At 36.4% G+C, this 19,991-nt stretch overlaps 1 protein-coding gene across 1 annotated transcript in view; it reads right to left on the reverse strand.

Moving 5' to 3' along the window:
• Tasor (transcription activation suppressor) overlaps positions 1-19,991 on the reverse strand; it is a 53,449-nt gene that overhangs the window by 3,486 nt on the left and 29,972 nt on the right. Inside the window, exons 13-21 of the mRNA XM_050158196.1 lie at positions 18,301-19,056; positions 15,801-16,183; positions 14,025-14,169; positions 12,589-12,648; positions 7,748-8,667; positions 5,286-5,408; positions 4,281-4,440; positions 3,509-3,617; positions 35-213 (exon numbers count right to left, since the gene is read on the reverse strand). Coding sequence (XP_050014153.1) covers positions 35-213; positions 3,509-3,617; positions 4,281-4,440; positions 5,286-5,408; positions 7,748-8,667; positions 12,589-12,648; positions 14,025-14,169; positions 15,801-16,183; positions 18,301-19,056 — 2,835 coding nt within the window. The remainder of the gene's footprint in view (positions 1-34; positions 214-3,508; positions 3,618-4,280; positions 4,441-5,285; positions 5,409-7,747; positions 8,668-12,588; positions 12,649-14,024; positions 14,170-15,800; positions 16,184-18,300; positions 19,057-19,991) is intronic.

A 19,991-nucleotide genomic window follows, 5' to 3' on the forward strand; every position in this document is an offset into this window, starting at 1 on the left:
CACTCCAGCCGTATCAGCAAGAGCATGTTCCTACCTGTTAGAAAGACTATGTGTCGCTGCTGTATGTTCTGAGCCTGAAGCCTGATAAGGCAGTCCATTTCCGGAGCATTTCGCGTTTGCGAGTCACAATTGTGATAGGACAAAATCTCAACCAGATGTTTCTTCTGATACACATTTAGAAGAGACAGCAGACTCAGAGCTTTAGTATTCAATCTGTGAGATTAAGCAGAGTTCAGTACCTAGATATTGGCATTTTAAAATTCACTATAGAAATTTGTTTCAGTTAACTGAAAGCACTTCTCAACTGAGGAGGCTAATAAATAACCTCCACAAGTTGTTGAGCTTATTGTTTGATGTAAGAATGCCAGTTAAGAGGGAAGGAAAATGGGAACTGTACATCTGACGAGCATGTTTTTTGAGGACAATCTTTTTTTTTTTTTTTTCTTTTTCGAGACAGGGTTTCTCTGTAGCTTTGGAGCCTGTTCTGGAACTAGCTCTTGTAGACCAGGCTGGTCTCGAACTCCCAGAGATCCGCCTGCCTCCTAAGTGCTGGAATTAAAGGTGTGCGCCACCACCGCCCGGCTTTTTGAGGACAATCTTGTAATTCAGTTAGGCTAAAACCTGAACCATCAGTCATCCTATTTACTAAAGTATTATTACTTTATTAATGTTAAACTTTAAGGCCATCTAAGAACAAAAATGTTGGGCATAGTGGCATACATCTATAATTGCAGCACTTCAGGAGGTGGACAGCCTAGGCTACATTGTCTCATGAACAAATAAGAGTATAATTCTTCCTAACATGTAGCTTTTAAGTTTTTTTTAAAATATTTATTTATTATGTATACAATATTCTGTGTGTCTGCCTGCAGGCCAGAGGAGGGCACCAGACCCCATTACAGATGGTTGTGAGCCACGATGTGGTTGCTGGGAATTGAACTCAGGACCTTTGGAAGAGCAGGCAATGCTCTTAACTGCTGAGCTATCTCTCCAGCCCCGCTTTTAAGCTTTTTATAATACTTTAAGGTAAGAACTGGAGATATACCTTTGGGCGTGTTATGTCTACACTATATATGAACTTGCCCTTTGCTTATTTCATAGGTTGTCAAAATGAATAAGTCTAAAAAAGCTAAGTACTAGCAAGGTGTGTGTTACAACTTTTTAAATTCCTGCATTCAAAGAGGCTGAGGAAGGAAGATTTTTGAGTTTGAAGCCGTTCTGGATTATAAAGCAAGAGTCTGTCTCCAAAAGATAGAAGTATTTTAACTATGATACACAGCCAAACATTGAAATTATTTTACCCTGAATTTTCGATGTCAATAGGTGTTACAGCAATCAAAAGATCTGCGATCTAGAACTAGTTTTGGTGGTGTATACTTATAATTCCAGTACTCTGGAGGCAGAGGTAGAAGGACTGCCCATGAGTTTAAGGGCAGCCTGGTCTACTAAGTGAATAAATAGCAGGCTAGCTGGAGTTATATACAACAAGAGGTCTGTCTCAGAGGGTAAAAAGTAACTTACAAAAAAGTAATTGGGGACTGAAAAGAATGGCTCAGAGATTAAGAGCACTTGCTCTGCAAACATGAGGATCTGATTCAGAACCCACACAGCTGGATGTGTCTACAATTCCAGCATGGGGAACAGACTGGCAGTTCATGAGAGCTCCCTGGCAAAGTGTAGTTGATATGTGAGCTGAACCAAAGTTCATGGAGAGACCCTGTTATAAGGTGATTAAGATGGAGAGAAAGAAAACAAATGACATCCTGCCCTGGCCTCTGCATGCACAGGTGAGTGCACATACAAAATTCTATGACTTATACTTAGGAAATTCTAGCTGATAAAAATTCTCTAACGTGGGGGCTGGAGAGATGGCTCAGTGGTTAAGAGCATTGCCTGCTCCTCCAAAGGTCCTGAGTTCAATTCCCAGCAACCACATCGTGGCTCACAACCATCTGTAATGAGATCTGGTGCCCTCTTCTGGCATACAAACATACATGGAAGGAATGTTGTATACATAATAAATAAATCTTTAAAAAAAAATTCTCTAAAGTGCAATTAATTATTTATTAGAAAGTTCTGTGAACACTAACAAGATACAGCATCTCAGCTGGGTGGTGGTGGCGCAAGCCTTCAATCCCAGCACTCAGAAGGAAGTGGTAGGAGGATCTCTGAGGTCGAGGCCAGCCTGGTCTACAAGAGCTAGTTACAGGACAGCCAGAGATACACAGAGAAACCCTGTCTTGGAAAAAACCAAAAAGAATTAAAAAAAAAAAAAAAAAAAGTTACAGCATCTCAAACTTACCAGACTAAGTGTCCTCCAAGGGAGTAACACCCCCACATGCAAGAACCACACAAACACACATTATAAACCAGTTTCTAACTGAGCCTTGTCAGGCAGAGACCAACTTTGGCAATTCGATTAGTTACCGAACTAACTTACTTAGGACAGGGTTTGATTTACACTGCAAATATAGATCAGTTTTTTAAATGGCTTTAAATATGTCATCTATATCACAACTTTTCTCCCTAAGGCTTGGAGAACTATGTAAAACAGGGAGCAGAAATATCCTAAGAGCCAGGTGTTGTGGAGTGCTGCTGAAAACTGCCTTTTGGTCTTTTAACAGGGCGGCTGCACACAAGAATGCACAATAGCTGGTTGCCTGCCAAAGACTTGAACAAAAACAAACCGGCCAAAATTCCAGCATGAGTAGGAACGATACTTATGAGGCCCATTCCTATTGGCAGCTGACAGGAGTCTGGTAACAACAAAGTGTCATTTTTCTTCAATTAAAAGTGGGCCCTGATATGATATGCTTATGCTTTGATGGGCAGCCTAATGAAGTAGTATATGGGCAAACAGTAATTGGATTCAGTGGGTTATAAAGGAAAAAAGAGAACATGAACTTGGGAGGGCATGGTATGTAGAGAGGCCTGGGAAGAGTTGGTTAAGGAATAGATAGAACCAAAAATACATTGTATATGTGTATGATATTATCAAAGAGTAAATTAATATATTTTTAAAGGCTTGAAATATAGCTCACACCATGTGCTTCAAATCTAGCATCACAAAAAAATGAGATTTCTGATCCTTGTGATCATGCAGATCCACATGCAAATTAAGTCAATTCTAACTATCATACTATGAGAACTTAACCAAATTCTTTATGTCAACAAGAATATCACTTCTTACTCAAAAATAGAATAACTCAGTATTTATACCCACTTACTGTCTGTTAACATACATGAAAACTTTCATAATCCACAAACCCAGAAAAAGGAAAAGTTTTGTGAGCACTGTTAAAAATCAACAATTATTCATAGCTGGGTGATGGTGGTGCACACCTTTAATCCAAGCACTCAGTAGGCAAGAGAGAGGCAGGTGGAACTGGATCTCTGTGAGTTCGAGGCCAGCCTAGTCTACAAGAGATAGTTCAAGGACAGGCTCCAAAGCTATAGAGAAATCCAGTCTCAAAAACAAACAAAAAATTCAATATTTTCTGTATCTTACCTGCCCAGTTCCTTCAGTTTCTTTTGAAATTTACAGTGGATTTTCCATTGCCATTTCCCTTCTGGAGTACTAAGTTCTTCAAGGAATGTCAAAAAAATTTTAAGGCTCTCTGTTAAAGACAATGAAATTCAGATTTTAAAGTCAGGAATAAACAGTGTCTGCCATGCTGAGATTTTGGAAGAAGTGCTTGTTCGTATTTACACAGGTCTATTTTTCCCCCTATGCACCACATATTCATCATCTTGCTCGAAGGGAAAGGGAACTCCTTACAGCATTAAAACTCTGAAAACAGGGGGCTGGAGAGATGGCTCAGTGGTTAAGAGCATTGCCTGCTCTTCCAAAGGTCCTGAGTTCAATTCCCAGCAACCACATGGTGGCTCACAGCCATCTGTAATGAGGTCTGGTGCCCTCTTCTGGCCTGCAGACATACACACAGACAGAATATTGCATACATAATAAATAAATAAATATTTAAAAAAAAACTCTGAAAACACCTACAAACAAAACAAATATCCAATAACAGCACCACCACTAGAATAATCTAAGTGCCACAGCAGGCAGTGTAGACCAGATTTACATAAAAGTATATATAAAAACAGAATGGAGAAGATGATGGAGGTGGCAAAAACTCAGGAAAAGATAGAAATAAGCCTGTTAGCTGTTTGGCACAATAACAATGCACTTTTTAATCCCTTAGTTTAAATTTTTCCTGAAAACCTAGGGCAACCACAACCCAGAAAAAACACACTGAAAATAACATCCTCATTCTTACCAATTGTGACAACCTCTGGATTTAAGATTGATTCATCAGATACAATAAAGCCACCAGACACAAATAACTCATTGTATGTGTGGTTTTTAACATCATCCAGGCTGTCAACACCAGCAAAACTAACACATGGGAGCTTCTTTAAAGTCACCAAGCCAGGTACCTGTTAAATACCAAAAAACAGAAATAGGATGGATAAATGAACTAACCAATATATATATATAAGTATCAAATAACCTAAGAATAATAAAATTAAAAAAAATACACTATTACTCATCATTGCCTCTGGAAAGTGACAAAATTAGTATTTTAAGTACTACTTCCCAGTAGTATAAACCAACATATATGAACGTAACACTAAGGGAAAGGAATTTACATTAGGCTAAAAACAAAAACTGGACAAAATGCTAATATATTTCTAAATCCATAAACAGCCAGAATTTAAAACTAGGAGCCAGGTGTGGTGATACTTGTCATCCTACCTGAGATGAGGAGGACTAATTAAGAAGCCAGACTGCCCTGCACAGTTTGAAGTAGTCTAGGCTACAAAGGATATCAGCTCACAAGCAAACAAACAAAAGCAAAAACAAAAACAAAAGCAAACAAAAAAAGGAGAACCTGTGGTGCTACAATAGTAATGAAAGGCTGATTTGAGGCAGGCTCCTAAGAGCAGGGAAATACCTCCACATCCAAGGTCAATGGGGACTCATGGCAAAAAAAAAAAAGTTTGTCTATATATGAAGAGTTAGCACAACACCCCCTCCTCACCTCTACATTCAAGAACTATCTATTACTTTTAACTAATCTGAATGACGGGAAAAATTCATAGCACACAACACCTTCATATATACAATTCTCACAAGCTGGCTCCTGGACAAGTACTTAATAAGCATTTTCTTAATTTTATGGGAAAAAATTTTTAAGAAAAAGTTTTGTTCTTAGAATAAGATTTAACAATGAGGTAGTAGTTTTAGAAAGTAAATTAGTAAACTGGTCTTAATAGTCTACCTTGTGAATGAAATCTGCAATGTCTTCATTTTGAATAATAATCAATAGTTTATCTAAGGTTGACCTTCTTTCCAAAAACTGATCTGGATGACATTCTGTATTGCCTAATTTGGTAAGATACTCCTGTCAAAGAAAAACAACTAAATCAACATTAACAAACTTTTTTTAGCAAACATCAATTTCCAACATTTATTTAGCAAATAAAACATAAACTGATAAGCTTTACCTAGGACACTGAACTTTTTTGACTTTAGAAGACTGGAGAGCTCATCACATCTACTCTTAAGAGTTTAAAGATAGCATACAAAAGCTGAACTGCTGTTACAACAATAGATTAGTCCAGACCCTTGGCCCACTTACCTCCATCATGGTAAACCCAGGACCCAGCTCTCAGTGATCTGTGATGGTATCACCAGAAATACTTCCCTTCAGAATATGGCCATGACCAATGACGTTTAATCCAAAACAACTCAAAAAGAACTCATGGGCCATCATCTGAGCAGAAATGTTTACTAATGATATTACTAATTTAGCCCTTTTCTGCCAAGTTTCCATCTTCAAACACAGCAGCTTCAGTCATCAAGCATGTCTTCTGTGTTGGTAACGCAGCACCACCTTTCAGAGGGCACAGCAGTATGCTCTTAAGAGCTCCCTTGCACTGTGCTTGCTGGCCGAACCCTGAGCCCTGAAGTGAACTGCAAGATCCTGAGGTGACATTCTCCATTCCAAAGACAGAGGAGATGAATTTTTTCCACATTAACAAAGATGCTCATAGCATAATCAAAACTCTGCTTGATTGACAAGTAGACTACCCAGTTGTCAAGACAACATTTTTGTATAACTTAAATGGAGGGAAGCATTTTCCACAATGATTTTGCCTTCAACTCTGCAGTTTTTAGGAAGGTCTCAAACTACCTTTTAGTTTATTAATGAAAAGGTAACTTATCCAACAGGACTAATGGCAACTGTATTCTTTGTACATTTTCAATTTAAACTTCAACTTACTCTGGATACTACTGCTTAACTAATATAGTAACAAAACACTTTGATTCCAGAAATATTTAGAAGTTTAAGTTTTTTGTTTGCCACAGGACAGCTCACAACTGTCTGTAACTCCAGTTCCAGGGGATCTGACATCTTCAAAGCAATGGACACAAATAAAAGTTAAATAATTTTTTTTAAATAATGTTCTAACCTAATTTTCTACAAGATTTGAAAGAGATAATTTCTTACTCTACGTAAATAATGATAATAACTTAAGCTATAATTCAAAACACCATTCATAAAGAATTGTATTTCCTATCTCTTCAATACAAATGTCACATGGATGTTGAACAATCCATTTTTAAAAAGGGATTACACTGTGTTCAGCTTAAACTCTCTTGCTTAGTATTACACCAACATGCAGCTATGTCCAAAGTTCTGTGTTAGAAATGTGTTTCTAGAGTTGAGAAAAAGTTAAGCTCTATGTTCAATTACAGAGAACAAAGATGCAACCAAGTCTCTCTTCATCTTCCTACGAAAACACAGAAAGTACAACAGTGATATGCATCCTTTTTCATTTCAACGCTCTTCACCTATTACTTGGGATATCACATTAAACAAGCTAACATAAGATAAACAGATTAAGCATTTGTTAATTGATACTGAGTTTCTTGAACTATTTAGTTTTCTAAGTCCCTCTGCTGCCTCTAACAAAACAGACTGAAACTCCAGTCACAATAAATAAATTACATAAATGGAACATGCAGTTACTTTAAAACTCCAAGATCAAATACCTTAAATGGTATTCTATAGCTATGGGAGTCTTTCTGATCATTAAAAGTTGTGACATGGTCAGGGTATGACAAACGAATGTGTCACTATGCAATTTCTGGACATTTGTTTCCATCTGATCGATAAAACTCCACATGAGAGGAACAGCACAACCTACAATAACACTTTGCATTTTTCTCATTCATTAAAAAAATAATTAAGCAAGCCTTATATAAAACCTCCAAATCAAAGGCCAGCAAGCTAGCTCAGCGGGAAAAAGTACTTGCTGCCAAGTCTCTGAATGAGTAGTGATTCTCACAAGCTGCCCTAGACTTAGACCCTCCATACATGTACTTAATACCCTCCAAAAATTCTAAAAACCTGCTTTTTGTTTGGAAATCTAATCTCAGAATCAAGTAAATCTACAGTTATGACCAGAGGCTTCTTCCTACCCCATGATAGTGGGAGGTCAAACACTTGTTAACTGAGCTGCAGCCCCAGACCCTTATATACATACAATCTTAAAAATTCAACAGAAAAGATTCTGACATCTACAATGTTGGGATCATAGGTTCCCAATGCACTATTCTATTCAGTTCTTAATTACTAAATTCAGAAAATAAAATATGGCCACCTTTAAGATTCAATTTTAGAGAGTTCAGATCACTGAGTTTATATAGCACTATAATTACCTTCTCAATATTTACCTTTATTTCTTTGCAAAGCACACTCTCCTCTTCTTCATGAATGTAAAATTTCACAGTATTTTTCTGGACATCTTTCATTATTTTAACCAAACTATTAAATACTTCGGGTTCTAACTGGCTTATAAAATTTGAAAGAGCAGGCTGTGCAGAAATGTTTATATCGCCAGTTGATTTTGTGATTTCTTTTTCTACTGGTTCCAGGGCAGTATCACCAGGTACAGTGTGATCAGAAGTCAAAATTAACTCCTTGCAGGGGTGTAACTGATTCATTTCTACTTCAATTGACGAAGAATACTGTTCATTAGAACTGATATCTTTTAAAGGCTCAGGACACAATGGCTGAAAAAGGTCTTTACTGTTGAAGTCACTTGAAGAAATTGATACAATATGCCTTCCCAGAGAATTCAATGCTGTTGTATGAGAATGATTAGGGCTTACTGGTGGCAAATTCCCACCCTTAGCTGATGCTTTAATAATAATAGTATTTAGTTTTTCATGCAAACCATCTACAAATTCCTGTACACCAGCTTTTGAAGTCTTAGAATATATGAACTCAGAAAGACGATTCATCTTCTCTTGTGCTGAAAAGATAGGTGTGGAAATTGTACTAACATATGAAACATTCTTTTGCTTCAAAATCTCTTCAATCTTTCTAGAAAAGAGATGGAACTCTCCTAACACTGTGTTCTCTGTAGTCTCACTCACTGCAGGAGGCTCTGCTGCTGGCACACACTGCTCTTCCACTGTCACCACCTGAGCTGACACCAGGTCCTCCTCAGTGGTGCCCTTTACAGTGTCTGTAAACGGAGAGGGTGGAAACTGGTAATCAGCACTTCTTTCTCTACTTATTACCCGAGGGTCGTGAGGAAAAGCCTCCAGTGGTGGCAGACACACCAGTGGTTCTCCTGGCGATTTTATTCCTATACAAGAAGAGTTTATTATTAAAAGCGCAATCCAAATGGGTAACATTAAAAAAACAAAAAACTCATTTTTAAGAACAATCAGCTCAGGTACACATTTAAAAATATACATTGCAAAGTAAATTCAAAACATCAAAAAACTGTGAACCCTATCTGCTCTACTTATAGGCTAGGCTTTGGATTTGATTTCAGTAAGCAGAGCAGCAATGCTGAACAGTTTCTTTCTTTACAAGTTCAAAAAGTGTCTCTCTGGAAAAAGATTTTTAAGAAATTGCCTTTTTAGCATAAACACGTTAAGTCGCTTTCGTGCCATTCTGTACATCTGATGCTAACAGATGACCAATAATTATCATACTACATTAGTTGAAGAATGGAATATAAGACAACTAGAAAGCTCAACAGAAATATTATAGCATTTAAGATCTTAAAAAGTTCCATCATTTTTAGGCTGGCTTTCACATATAGCTTAGTTAATGGATTGCCTACAGCATAACAGATTTATTTTGTCAGGGGAAAAAAAGACTTAAAAAAACAGAAGAATTGAATTATTTCATAGCTATAAAAGTAGTACCTTTTAGAATGTTCTCCTACTATTTTCATTTAATTTGTAAATAATTCCAAGAAGAAATAAGCAATTTTTTTTATTTCTTTATTCCTGTAATCCAAAACTACAAATTTTGGATTACAAAATCTTTGTGCAATCCAGTGCTAACAGGACTACAACCTTTGGCTTGTAAGAACTGGCTCAAATCTATTAGTTTATACTATTGTTTTCCTCACAAATCTTAAATTCAAACATGATTAAATTTTTAAAACTACTTTTCAAAGAAGTATATTTTTAAATATGATGAAAATATATAGAACTTTAATTTACAATAATATATTTTAGAGATAAAGTCAAAATCCTTGTCAAAAAAGCTATCACACAATTTTAAGACCTGGAAAAATTACAATTTTTCCTTAAGTCTTTTATCAACACCATTCCCTAACACATCACCACTGTAGTATCCAAAATGGTGATTCTAAATCAGAAAACCCTAAATTTTCAAACCTCTAATGCTACAATGATTTTACAAGTTTATGCTCAGATGTAGCTGCATTCTTCTTACACAAAATTCCATTTTTATTTTCCCCAAACTCACAGTTTTCAATGTCATGACCACTACATTCAATTACTGTAAAGACACTAATATAGCAAGAACAACAGGCATAAAGGTCAAAACAAAACAAAAAGCAAAACACCCAATTAATTTGTCAACAATTAAAACTATATGAAATTAGTATTATAAAGTTCAAGTCCTGTAAGACTCAGGAATACTGAATGTTCTATATTTAAAATAACACCATTAAAAAGTATTTAAAATAATATAAAATATATAGAAGGGCATATAATAAATTGGTAATATTAACCTATTGAGAGCAAAGTAAACACACTTAATACTTTTTTTCTCTCTTTTAACCCCACCAATTCTTTTGTTTTTATGAGACAGGCTCATGGTGGCCTGGAACTCATAAATCTTCCTGCCTCAGCCTCCTGAGTACTAGAAAAATTGAGAGGAATTATTTTTATTAAAATAATAAAGTTTTTAAAATATCAGTTATCTTTAATACATTTATTTTCTGACAATATAGGTGTCTTTTAACAGATGTTTGAAATAAGAGCCAAGTTTGAGCCACCGCACCACTGGGGTAAAAAAAAAAAAAAAAAATCAGGACATGGATTTTAAACAACTTTATAGGATAGCCTGGGCTAAACAAGAAAACCTCCGTCTCAAAAAAAAATTTTTTTTTAGAGACTGTCAGTGGGTAAAAGCACTTGCTAGGCAACATTAGGACCAGGGTTCAAATATCTAGAACATATGTAAAGTCATGCATGGATGCACATGCCTGTAACTTTATAGGGTGGAGAAAGGTGGACCTCAGGAGCCTGATGGCAAAACAGCCTAACTTTGGGACTAGGGAGATGGCTCAGAGGTTAAGGACGCTGCCTGTGCCTCCAGAGGACCTGGGTTCAATCTCCAGCACCCACACGTGTAGTTTACAACTGTCTGTAACCCAGTTCCAGGGGATCTGATACCCTCACACCAATTCACATAAAATAAAGTTTAAAATAATAATAATAAAAAAAAAAACCAGCCTAACTTTTTGAAAAGGCAGGCTTAGACTTCTGTTTCGGTGAAGACCAACCCTCAAAGCAGTAAGGCAAACAAACCCACAATAGAGGAAGAAATCAATGTTCTCCTCTGACCTCCACTTATTCACACACTTGAATGTACTCCTATTCCCTATATATACACCCACACATGACACTTAAAAGCCAAATAAACTTCTTCCAAAAATTGTGAACATAATCTAATTTTATTTTACAAATTACTCCATATGATTTTAAGATCAAAACTTTAAAAACACATCTTTATCAATAAAGGATTTAATAGACAGATGTCATTACCTATAATAGGTGTTTATTTTACTGATTGTTGACACAAAGTACCAGTCATTTGACTTTTAACATGTGAAGAAAATGAATTATTTCTCAGATGGTAATGTCATTTAGATCTAACTTTCAATTATAAAATATGAATACAGTATCTGAAGGAAGAGAATGAAGATTATGAAGTTCAAACAAGATAACTATTTTTCCTAGGAAGATTTACTTGCAGTACACGACATAGATGAAACCTTGACATAGAGTTGAAATGAAAGTGCCAAACAGGCAAGAGTGGGTTCAATTTATGGAGGAAAAAAATTAAACATATTGTAAAGAAAGTGAGAGTAGTGGCCACCTACTGTGAATGGAGAGAATGGAGACGAAAAGCTAGGGTGCCAGAACTGCTCTCCATCTTGACTTAGGTAGTAGTCACAAAGTTATATTTATGTGGATATTACTGAGCTGTATACTACAACTTGCATACTTTCTTACATCATGTATTTTTAAAAATAAATCATCTTTCCTAGGAGATAAACATCTTCCTGAGAAGGGTTAATAATTTACTAAGAAAGCCAGTTAGCTTTCCTTCTAAATTAAGACACCTTCAGATTTCCCCACGAATACTTTCCTCCTAAATTAAAATAACAAAAAGACACACAAGATTTTTAAGAGTAAGGTGTTGCAGGAGCTCCTTCTGCTCCTTCAGCCAATAGCCGCTGAGAGACCGACCACACCCCAGTAGTAAGGTATTAAAACAATTGGAAACATTTAAAAGGTCACTATCAGGCTCAGGCAAGAAAATAATGCCAACAATGTCGTGCAAAGAAACTGGGTCTGACTGAGCTCAGTCAGACAAAGGAGACCCTTCTCCTGTGTATCTACTGCAATTAGATAATCAGTAGGACTTTTGTTTCTGGAAACAGTTTTCAATCCCTTAAGCTATCTGAGAAGTTAGTTTTATATTCAAAAAGTTTGGCCACAAAAAGAAGAAAAATTATGATCAGAGTATGAAAAAAAAATGGCCAGGCGGTGGTGGCACACACCTTTAATCCCAGCACTTGGGAAGCAGAGGCAGGTGGATCTCTGTAAATCTGAGGTCAGCCTGGACTAAAGAATTAGTTCCAGGACATGCTCTAAAACTACAGAGATAGTTTGTTTTGAAAAAGGGAAAAGCAGAAAGAAGGAAAGAAAGAAAAAAGTGGTTATCTTGTTGCATTTTAAAACTAAAGATTGGTTCTTATAGAATATCTGAAGAAATGCGCTAAGAAAACATTTTCATATTCCTTTATCACCTGATCAGAACACATCACATTTGTTAACAAGAGTATCTGATACAATTAAATTTTAAAATGATAATTAAACAAAAAGATATTGTCTAAACTTCTCTCTATGGAGCACAAAGTAAATCCATTCCCTACTGATGAAGAACCAGAATCCAAGTAGCAATTCTGAAGAGGGCACATTGGGCAGAAAAGCAAAGTGAGCCTTCTCACCTGGTGTCTGTTTCTCACCATGTTTCCCATGCTGGTCTTCTGGGCTTCTTGCATTCCCTCCTGAGGAAAGCATCCATTAGATTTGCAGACTCTCTTCAGATACCAGTGACACCTATTAGGTACCTTTCAGACAACCACAAATGCTAACAAAGGGATAGTCCTTTCTTTTGCCTAAATATTCTTAAAAGGTCATCTGGAAATGGGAAGCTTCCCATTTCCCTTTCCATTCAGGTAATGGAAAAAAGCAGTACCTATATTATTTCTTTAAATGACTCAACAGCAATTATAAAGGTTCTTAAATGAAGAAAGGCTGGGATAACCATCACTTACAAACTACTTTTCTATTTTATTTCAAAGTTTCACTGTGTCTCCATTTCATAAAAGTTATCAGTTCTCTCTCCATCATCAGGTCTAGGGCCTCCTGCCTCCTCCGGTAAGGTAGGAAGCATAGAACAGTGCAGAAGCCAATGGACACTCAATTTTAGAAATTCTTCTCAGAATCCCTACAGGTCTCATAGATTATAGGTTACAAGCCAGTCTACATTTCAGCAAAAGTCATTCTTTCTTCAATTTCTTTCCAAAGTCTAAATAAAGGTATAGGAATGGAAAAGATGTGCCCAGAAAACAATTCCAAACATACTTAGATAACAAAGACGAATAAAAACTTGAATATTAAGAGCATGCACTGTGTTCATGGACAAGAAGGAATATTACAAATGACAATCTTTCAACAACCATCAAATGCCAGTGGTTCAATAAGTTTCCATGAGCTATTTGCATTGGTCATTTCAGGCTGTGCTCTAGAACAAACCATTAGGAAATCAAATTTCCTTCATACAGATGAGGATCAACATGACTATTTGCTATATGACAGACAGCTTTGTAGTGAAGTTTAGATTAGTGAGTTAAAAATTACTGGCTACCCAAAGAGCATCATTTCACTCCAACACCTATTTCCAAGTTCAGTTTCTATCAAGTTTTCAATTGATAATATGAATGTTAAAACTCCACAAAAAGTAACTATGCCCTAAATCCCTATATTAATAAGCCCTTTTGAAGATACTTGCTGATGTCAATCAAGAATTGTAATAGTAGCCGAGTGGTGGCAGCACACGCCTTTAATCCCAGCACTCAGGAGGCAGAGGCAGGTGGATGTCTTTGAGTTCTAGGCCAGCCTGGGCTACAAACCAAGTTCCACGACAGGCTCCAAAGCTATACAGAGGAAAAACTGTCTTGAAAAACCATGAATGAATGAATAAATAAATAAACGTAATAGTGATAAATAATATATTGCTAAAAATAAAGACTCGTGGCAAAGCCACATAAGATAATTACCTTGTGAACCAAGACGGGAATCTAAAAGAGATGAAACTCTCCAGGAAACTGGTCCCTAAGTAAAAAGAAGCAAACCTATGACCAAGTATACTAATCCTTACCTGTAATTGGAATCAATTTCCAATGTATTTCTGTCTCTTCTTCATCATGTGACTTAGAATGTTGTCTAAGGAATCCATGCTCAACGGAAACAGTGGGACACAGACTGCACTCCTCAAAATTACTGACATTAATTAAATTAGGATCCTAAAAAAAGAGTACATACATTTAATAGCTTTCCTTTTAATGTCAAGACTATACTACTTCCTCACCACAAATGCACAACTTCAGTCCGAGCATTACAAATAAATAAAACCAACATTATAAAGTTGTAATACTCTAGATTTTAATTTAAAATACACTTTGGCAAGGCCAGGAATGGTAGTGCTTGCTTATAATTAGGTTTGGAAGGCAGAGGCAGGAAGATCAAAAGGTTCGACCAGGTTTATACAGTTAGTTACAGGCCAGCCACAGGTTCAGAGTGAAACCCTATCATAAGCAAACACACCTACCCCCAATAAATAAATGAAATAAACAATATATAGTGTCCTTAAAGGTTATCTGGGGCCTGGCAAGATGGCTCAGTGGGGAAAGGCACTTGCCATCAGCCCTGATGACCTGAGGCTCTCTTCAGGAGCCACACGATGGAAAGAGAACAAACTTTCAAAAGTTATCCTCTGACCTTCACGTGTACTCAGAGTAAACAAACAAAAAATTATAAGACGATATGATGAACATTCAGCAATAAAGAATATCAACTGCTCTTACAGAGAACCAGGGTTCAATTCCTGAAACCCCACACAGCAGCTCACAACCATCTTAACTCCACTCCTTTCAAGAGATCTGACACCGCTACTACACCAAAGATGTATGTGGTGCATTTACAAACATGCAGGCAAAACAACCACATGAAATAAAATGTATCTTTAAAAACACATAATACATTACCACACACACAAAACCGGTATTGATTTAAAGAAGTGACTGGTAAACTTTTGTTTTAAATTTTATAGGCCATAATTCAACTCTGTCATTGTAATTTAACAATACCAAAAGGTAATATTTAAATGAATAGAAATAGAATTTAAGTTATAAAAACAGGAAGAAGCCCATACTCTTGTTAAATGTATTCAAAAACATTAACAACACAGGTTAATATCTCAGTGCCTACTACATAAGCCTCCCTACCCCCATCTTCTCCCTGAAATAAGTATCTCAAAACTACATAAAGTCTGAGGCATGCATACAGCTTTTATTCAAAGGCAGAATAAGTAAGCTATAAACCCTTAAAACTATTGTACCGTCTTGGTATTACCCTCAAGGATTAGGTCTCTTTTAGGAAAGTATGGACTAATGCAGAAGTCACTCTCTACTAAGGACAAACCATACATAAACAAACCGGATTCCACAGTAAGCAAATCTGAGAACTCCACTCATATGTATTTGCTCCCCACGTTACTAAGTTCAGCTGCTTCATCTGCCTCATTTTGATTCGGTTACAGCAGAGAACAGCCACTGTTTAAAGGACTCATGAAACAATATGAAATTAACTCCTACTATGCCAAGTTTTACCATACTGACAAACTTTACATTATTTATAAAGCACACAAGCATATCGAAAACAATTACTTCAGTATTTATCTTTTTTCAACAATAAAAGCTTAGAATCACCCTCCAGGACAAACACTATTACTCAGGAGTATGTCTTATTTCTTTCTGAAAGGAAGGTCACTCCCTCAAGTGCACCCTACATTCTTTCTTCACCATACACAAAAGCAAACAGATAACCAGAAAGTCATGTTTCTGTCTGTCAAATGTAGCTTATAGTCAATGCCTACCTCACTGGTAGAAGCAAGAGTAGGGTACTTTACAGACGCTGCATCAACTTCTAGCAGTGGGCTCTGAGCACCCTTAAAATGAACATTTTCAACTTTTGTACAAGCAGGCTGCTCACAGTCTTTCTTATCTAAAGGAGGATTCAGCTCGTAGTCACACTTTTGTCTTAGCTCTTCACAGGCACCACTGCTACTCAGTCCTAAGGCCTTGTTGACTGTATCTGTCAGGAATGCATCTGAGTGCCTTGCATCTGAGTGTCGTTCATTTGCTAATGCTTCTGATAACCAATTATAAAGCTTATGGGCATCTCCAATGTTACATGCCTCTTCCTGTTGCAGTCTCAAGTTAGGATCGTGTCCAAGTAAGCCAATGGACTGTGGAGACTCTAAGAAAAAGAAAGAAAAGCCATCTCTTGTATTTTAAAAGCCAGTATACTCATTTATGACAGAATGAAAAAACAAACTTTTAAAAATAAAATATAACTTAAAAATCATTTAAGGCATTTACGGGTAGAAACTAAAATATTTTAGGCTTAGATTTTACAAGTATGTGTGTACTTTACAATAACTGTTTCTGAAAAATTGAAGAGCACATAAAAGAACAATAGCATGGCCAGATCCTTGTTTGTCTGAAAACAGTCTTCAAAAGTCAAATACAGAAGAAACTAATCTTAACAAACCAATAGAGGCTACTGAAATGAATTGAGTAATTTAAAAACCAAGAAGGAGACAAGAGATACGAGAAGACATAGACACTGAAAGTAAAGAGACACCAAATTCAAGTAAGAAAATCCTACAAAGTTATACCAGACAACAGCACCATCAAATACAACTTTTTGCAATGACTGCAATATTCCTATCAGTATGGTCCAAACAGCTGTACGGCTGGTGAAATGTTGTTTTACCACAATGAATAATTCGAGAATAAAAGGGTTCCAGATGTGGTGGCACATGCCTATGCCACATACCTGGGAAGCCAAGATACCTGGGTTAGCCTGGTCTAAACAATGAGCCAAAAGCCAATCTGGGCAACTTAGTGAAATCTTGTTTCAAAAATAAAGAGAGCAGGGGATACAATTCAGTGGGTGGGTGCTTATCTAGCATAAACAAGGCTTTTTGGTTTGTTCAGAGCATGAAGTATATAATATACCAAGGACATTAATCTGCCAAACCTAGTCAAGACGAACACATTTGAAAAGAAAACAAGTAAGGTTTCTGAGCACAAAAGGCCAAACCTCATATTTCATGCTTCTTAATTAGACAGTATAAAAAAGTTAAAACACTGTATGAGCATTTAACTTATAATATTTAAACACACTACGATAACAATCTCCCATTTCTATCAACTGAAAATGATACAACAAAGAAACATAACAGTAACTGTATGAATCTAAGAAATTTCATTTTAAAGTTCAGAAGGGTTCATTCATTAAGCAACTGTCAAAACAATCCAACAAACATCTCTCGTTTCAAAAACAAAATATAGTATAGGAGCTAAATTCAAGCTATGCTTAAAAGTGTTGAGTATACTTTATCATATTAGCCTAAACTGAACAACGAAGAAATAAGAAATATGACATACCAGGGTAAATGTTTTATATAAAATCAGACATTAAATGTTTTAAACATCATTTTAAGCTCTGGCCGTCTTTACTGCAATTCTATAAATCTGTGTGAAAGCAGCTATGTATACAAATGAACGGTCATGGTTGTATTCTAAAAAAAAAATTTTTTTTTTTTTAGAAAAACAGGAGACAAACTCTTTCACTCTTTAGCTACTTGAGCATCAGAAATGACATAATAGTAACTATCTGGACCAGCAAGTTCATGACCAACCAAATACTTCAAAGGAAACAAATGATTATTGAATCCGTCACCCTGGAAAGGCAATAGCAAGACATTCAGGAAACAAATACACAAAAGCAAACCAGTTCTTTGCATCTGGATTCAGAACCCATTTTAGTGGTGACATGGTAACTGAATTCAGGATGATTTATGTTTTCTTGGATTGTACAAAAAAGAATTGAGCCGTAACACAACACACACTTGAAGAACATTAGCTTGCTGAGAAAGGAAAGGACCACAGGCAAACAGCAAGAGGAACATGTTAGCACTAGCAAAAGTGGCTAACAGCCAGAAATGTAAAGCCACCGCAGCGACTTATTCTACTGTGAGTGTAATTTCAAGGATAGGGTCAACCAATCCTGAACAAGCCAGGCAGGCAGGCAGGCATGCTCACATCTGTAACTATACTCTCTGGGAAGCTGAGGAAGGGAGAATGGTGAGCATTCCGGGCCAGCCAGTGCTCCAGTGTGACCCTGTCTCAAAAAAGAGGGAAAAGAAAAGAACATAAAATCCAAACCCAACCAAAGTACCCAGGACATTCTGTATTTGACTCTTAGGCTTAGTAAATTGGGGATCTCTATAACATGGAAAAGAACAGAACTATTCTTTAGCTAGTTCATAAAATAGATATTACCATAAAAGTAGTGTGTCATTTTACCTTCATATAGATGGTAATTATCAGATGAATTGCTGGTTTTGGCGAACTTTCTCATATTTTCAGGTAGATCCTCAAGCTTCCTCTTCAAGATATTTTTGCTTCTAGTATCTTCTGTATCTGGGTCCCCACCCACATTTTTTTTTGTACACTGAATTAAATTAATCAATTCTTTGACTCTATCCTTATCATAATCTAGAGAATGAGACGACTTCTGCTGTGCAGGATCAGTAGATTCACCCCTTGAGCCATTTCGTTTTCCAAATTTCATTTTTGAACCATTAATTTCTTCATCTTGACCTTCATAATCTGAAAGTGGACTAAACTGTTGACGTTTTCGATTTTCTTCAAATAACTCTTTTAATTTAAAAATAGGTAATTGATACATTTCTGGCTGATAAATGTAGGTATGTAAGCAGTCGTCAATATGATATTTATTTCTTGGTGCTGAGTATAGAAATTTTTTATCATCTAATCGTGAATCATATGAAAACATGAAAAACTCTCGCTTACCTGAACCAAAACCTCGCTTAAAAAATTCACTTACGTACTTTTCAACAACAGAATAAAAATTTATAGTGTTTATATCTTGGAATTCTTTTCGACACTGAATCAAAGCAAACTGTAAAAACTGAGTTATTTTTAATATATCTGACATGTTCTCATGTTTCTCCTGTGGTGCTGGACTCATTACACCCTTTTGTGCTGCAAATAAACAAAAAGTAAAGCATAGTAACAATAAGGAAATTAAATATAAATCTTATTACTGAAGTATAACATCTGAACATTAATGCTGAACCGGTTATTGTTTCTAATACACATGTAGCATAGCAGCCAACTGACGAGTACCATGTTTTTGCTTAAAATGGGCCAAGAACCAAAACAAATGAAAAAGGAGGGCTGGAGAGATGGCTCAGAGGTTAAGAGCATTGCCTCCTCTTCCAAAGGTCCTGAGTTCAATTCCCAGCAACCACATGGTGGCTCACAACCATCTGTAATGGGGTCTGGTGCCCTCTTCTGGCCTGCGGGCATACAGACAGAATATTGTATACATAATAAATAAATATTTTAAAAAAAATGAAAAAGGAAAACAGACTTTTTAATGGGGAAAAAAACTCCTCGCTAACAATCTTCACTTCCTTCTGGCCCCAAGTCAACACAAATGGTGGCAAGCAAATTGCAAAGAATGGGGTAAAAGCAAGATTTGAGATTCTAAGCAGTATCAGTCTTGCAAATAACAGTGTCACTCCATCTTGCTCATAAAATAACAACTTTATATAAACTCATTTCCTCATAAGCACATATCCATGCACTGAGTAACCACAGCTGAGAAATCCAGGCTTGATCCAAAAATGGGAATTCCTTAATAGTATTCAAGTTTGTTGTTAGAAAAGGTTAACAACAAAAAATCTTCTCTAACATAAATATTCCAAATTCTCATTAACTATGGATGGCCTAACTGATGTGGGATTCCCCTCTTAATGTTATGAATGTTTTATTACCACTAGTTAATAAAGAAGCTCCTTGGATGCCGGGCAGTGGTGGCGCATGCCTTTAATCCCAGCACTCGGGAGGCAGAGGCAGGTGGATCTCTGGGAGTTCGAGGCCAGCCTGTTCTATAAGAGCTAGTTCCGGGACAGGCACCAAAAAAGCTACAGAGAAACCCTGTCTCGAAAAACCAAAAAAAAAAAAAA

Source organism: Alexandromys fortis, unplaced genomic scaffold, assembly GCF_014885135.2.
Source record: "Alexandromys fortis isolate MF-2015 unplaced genomic scaffold, M_Fortis_MF-2015_v1.1 scaffold_106, whole genome shotgun sequence".
NCBI lineage: Eukaryota > Metazoa > Chordata > Mammalia > Rodentia > Cricetidae > Alexandromys > Alexandromys fortis.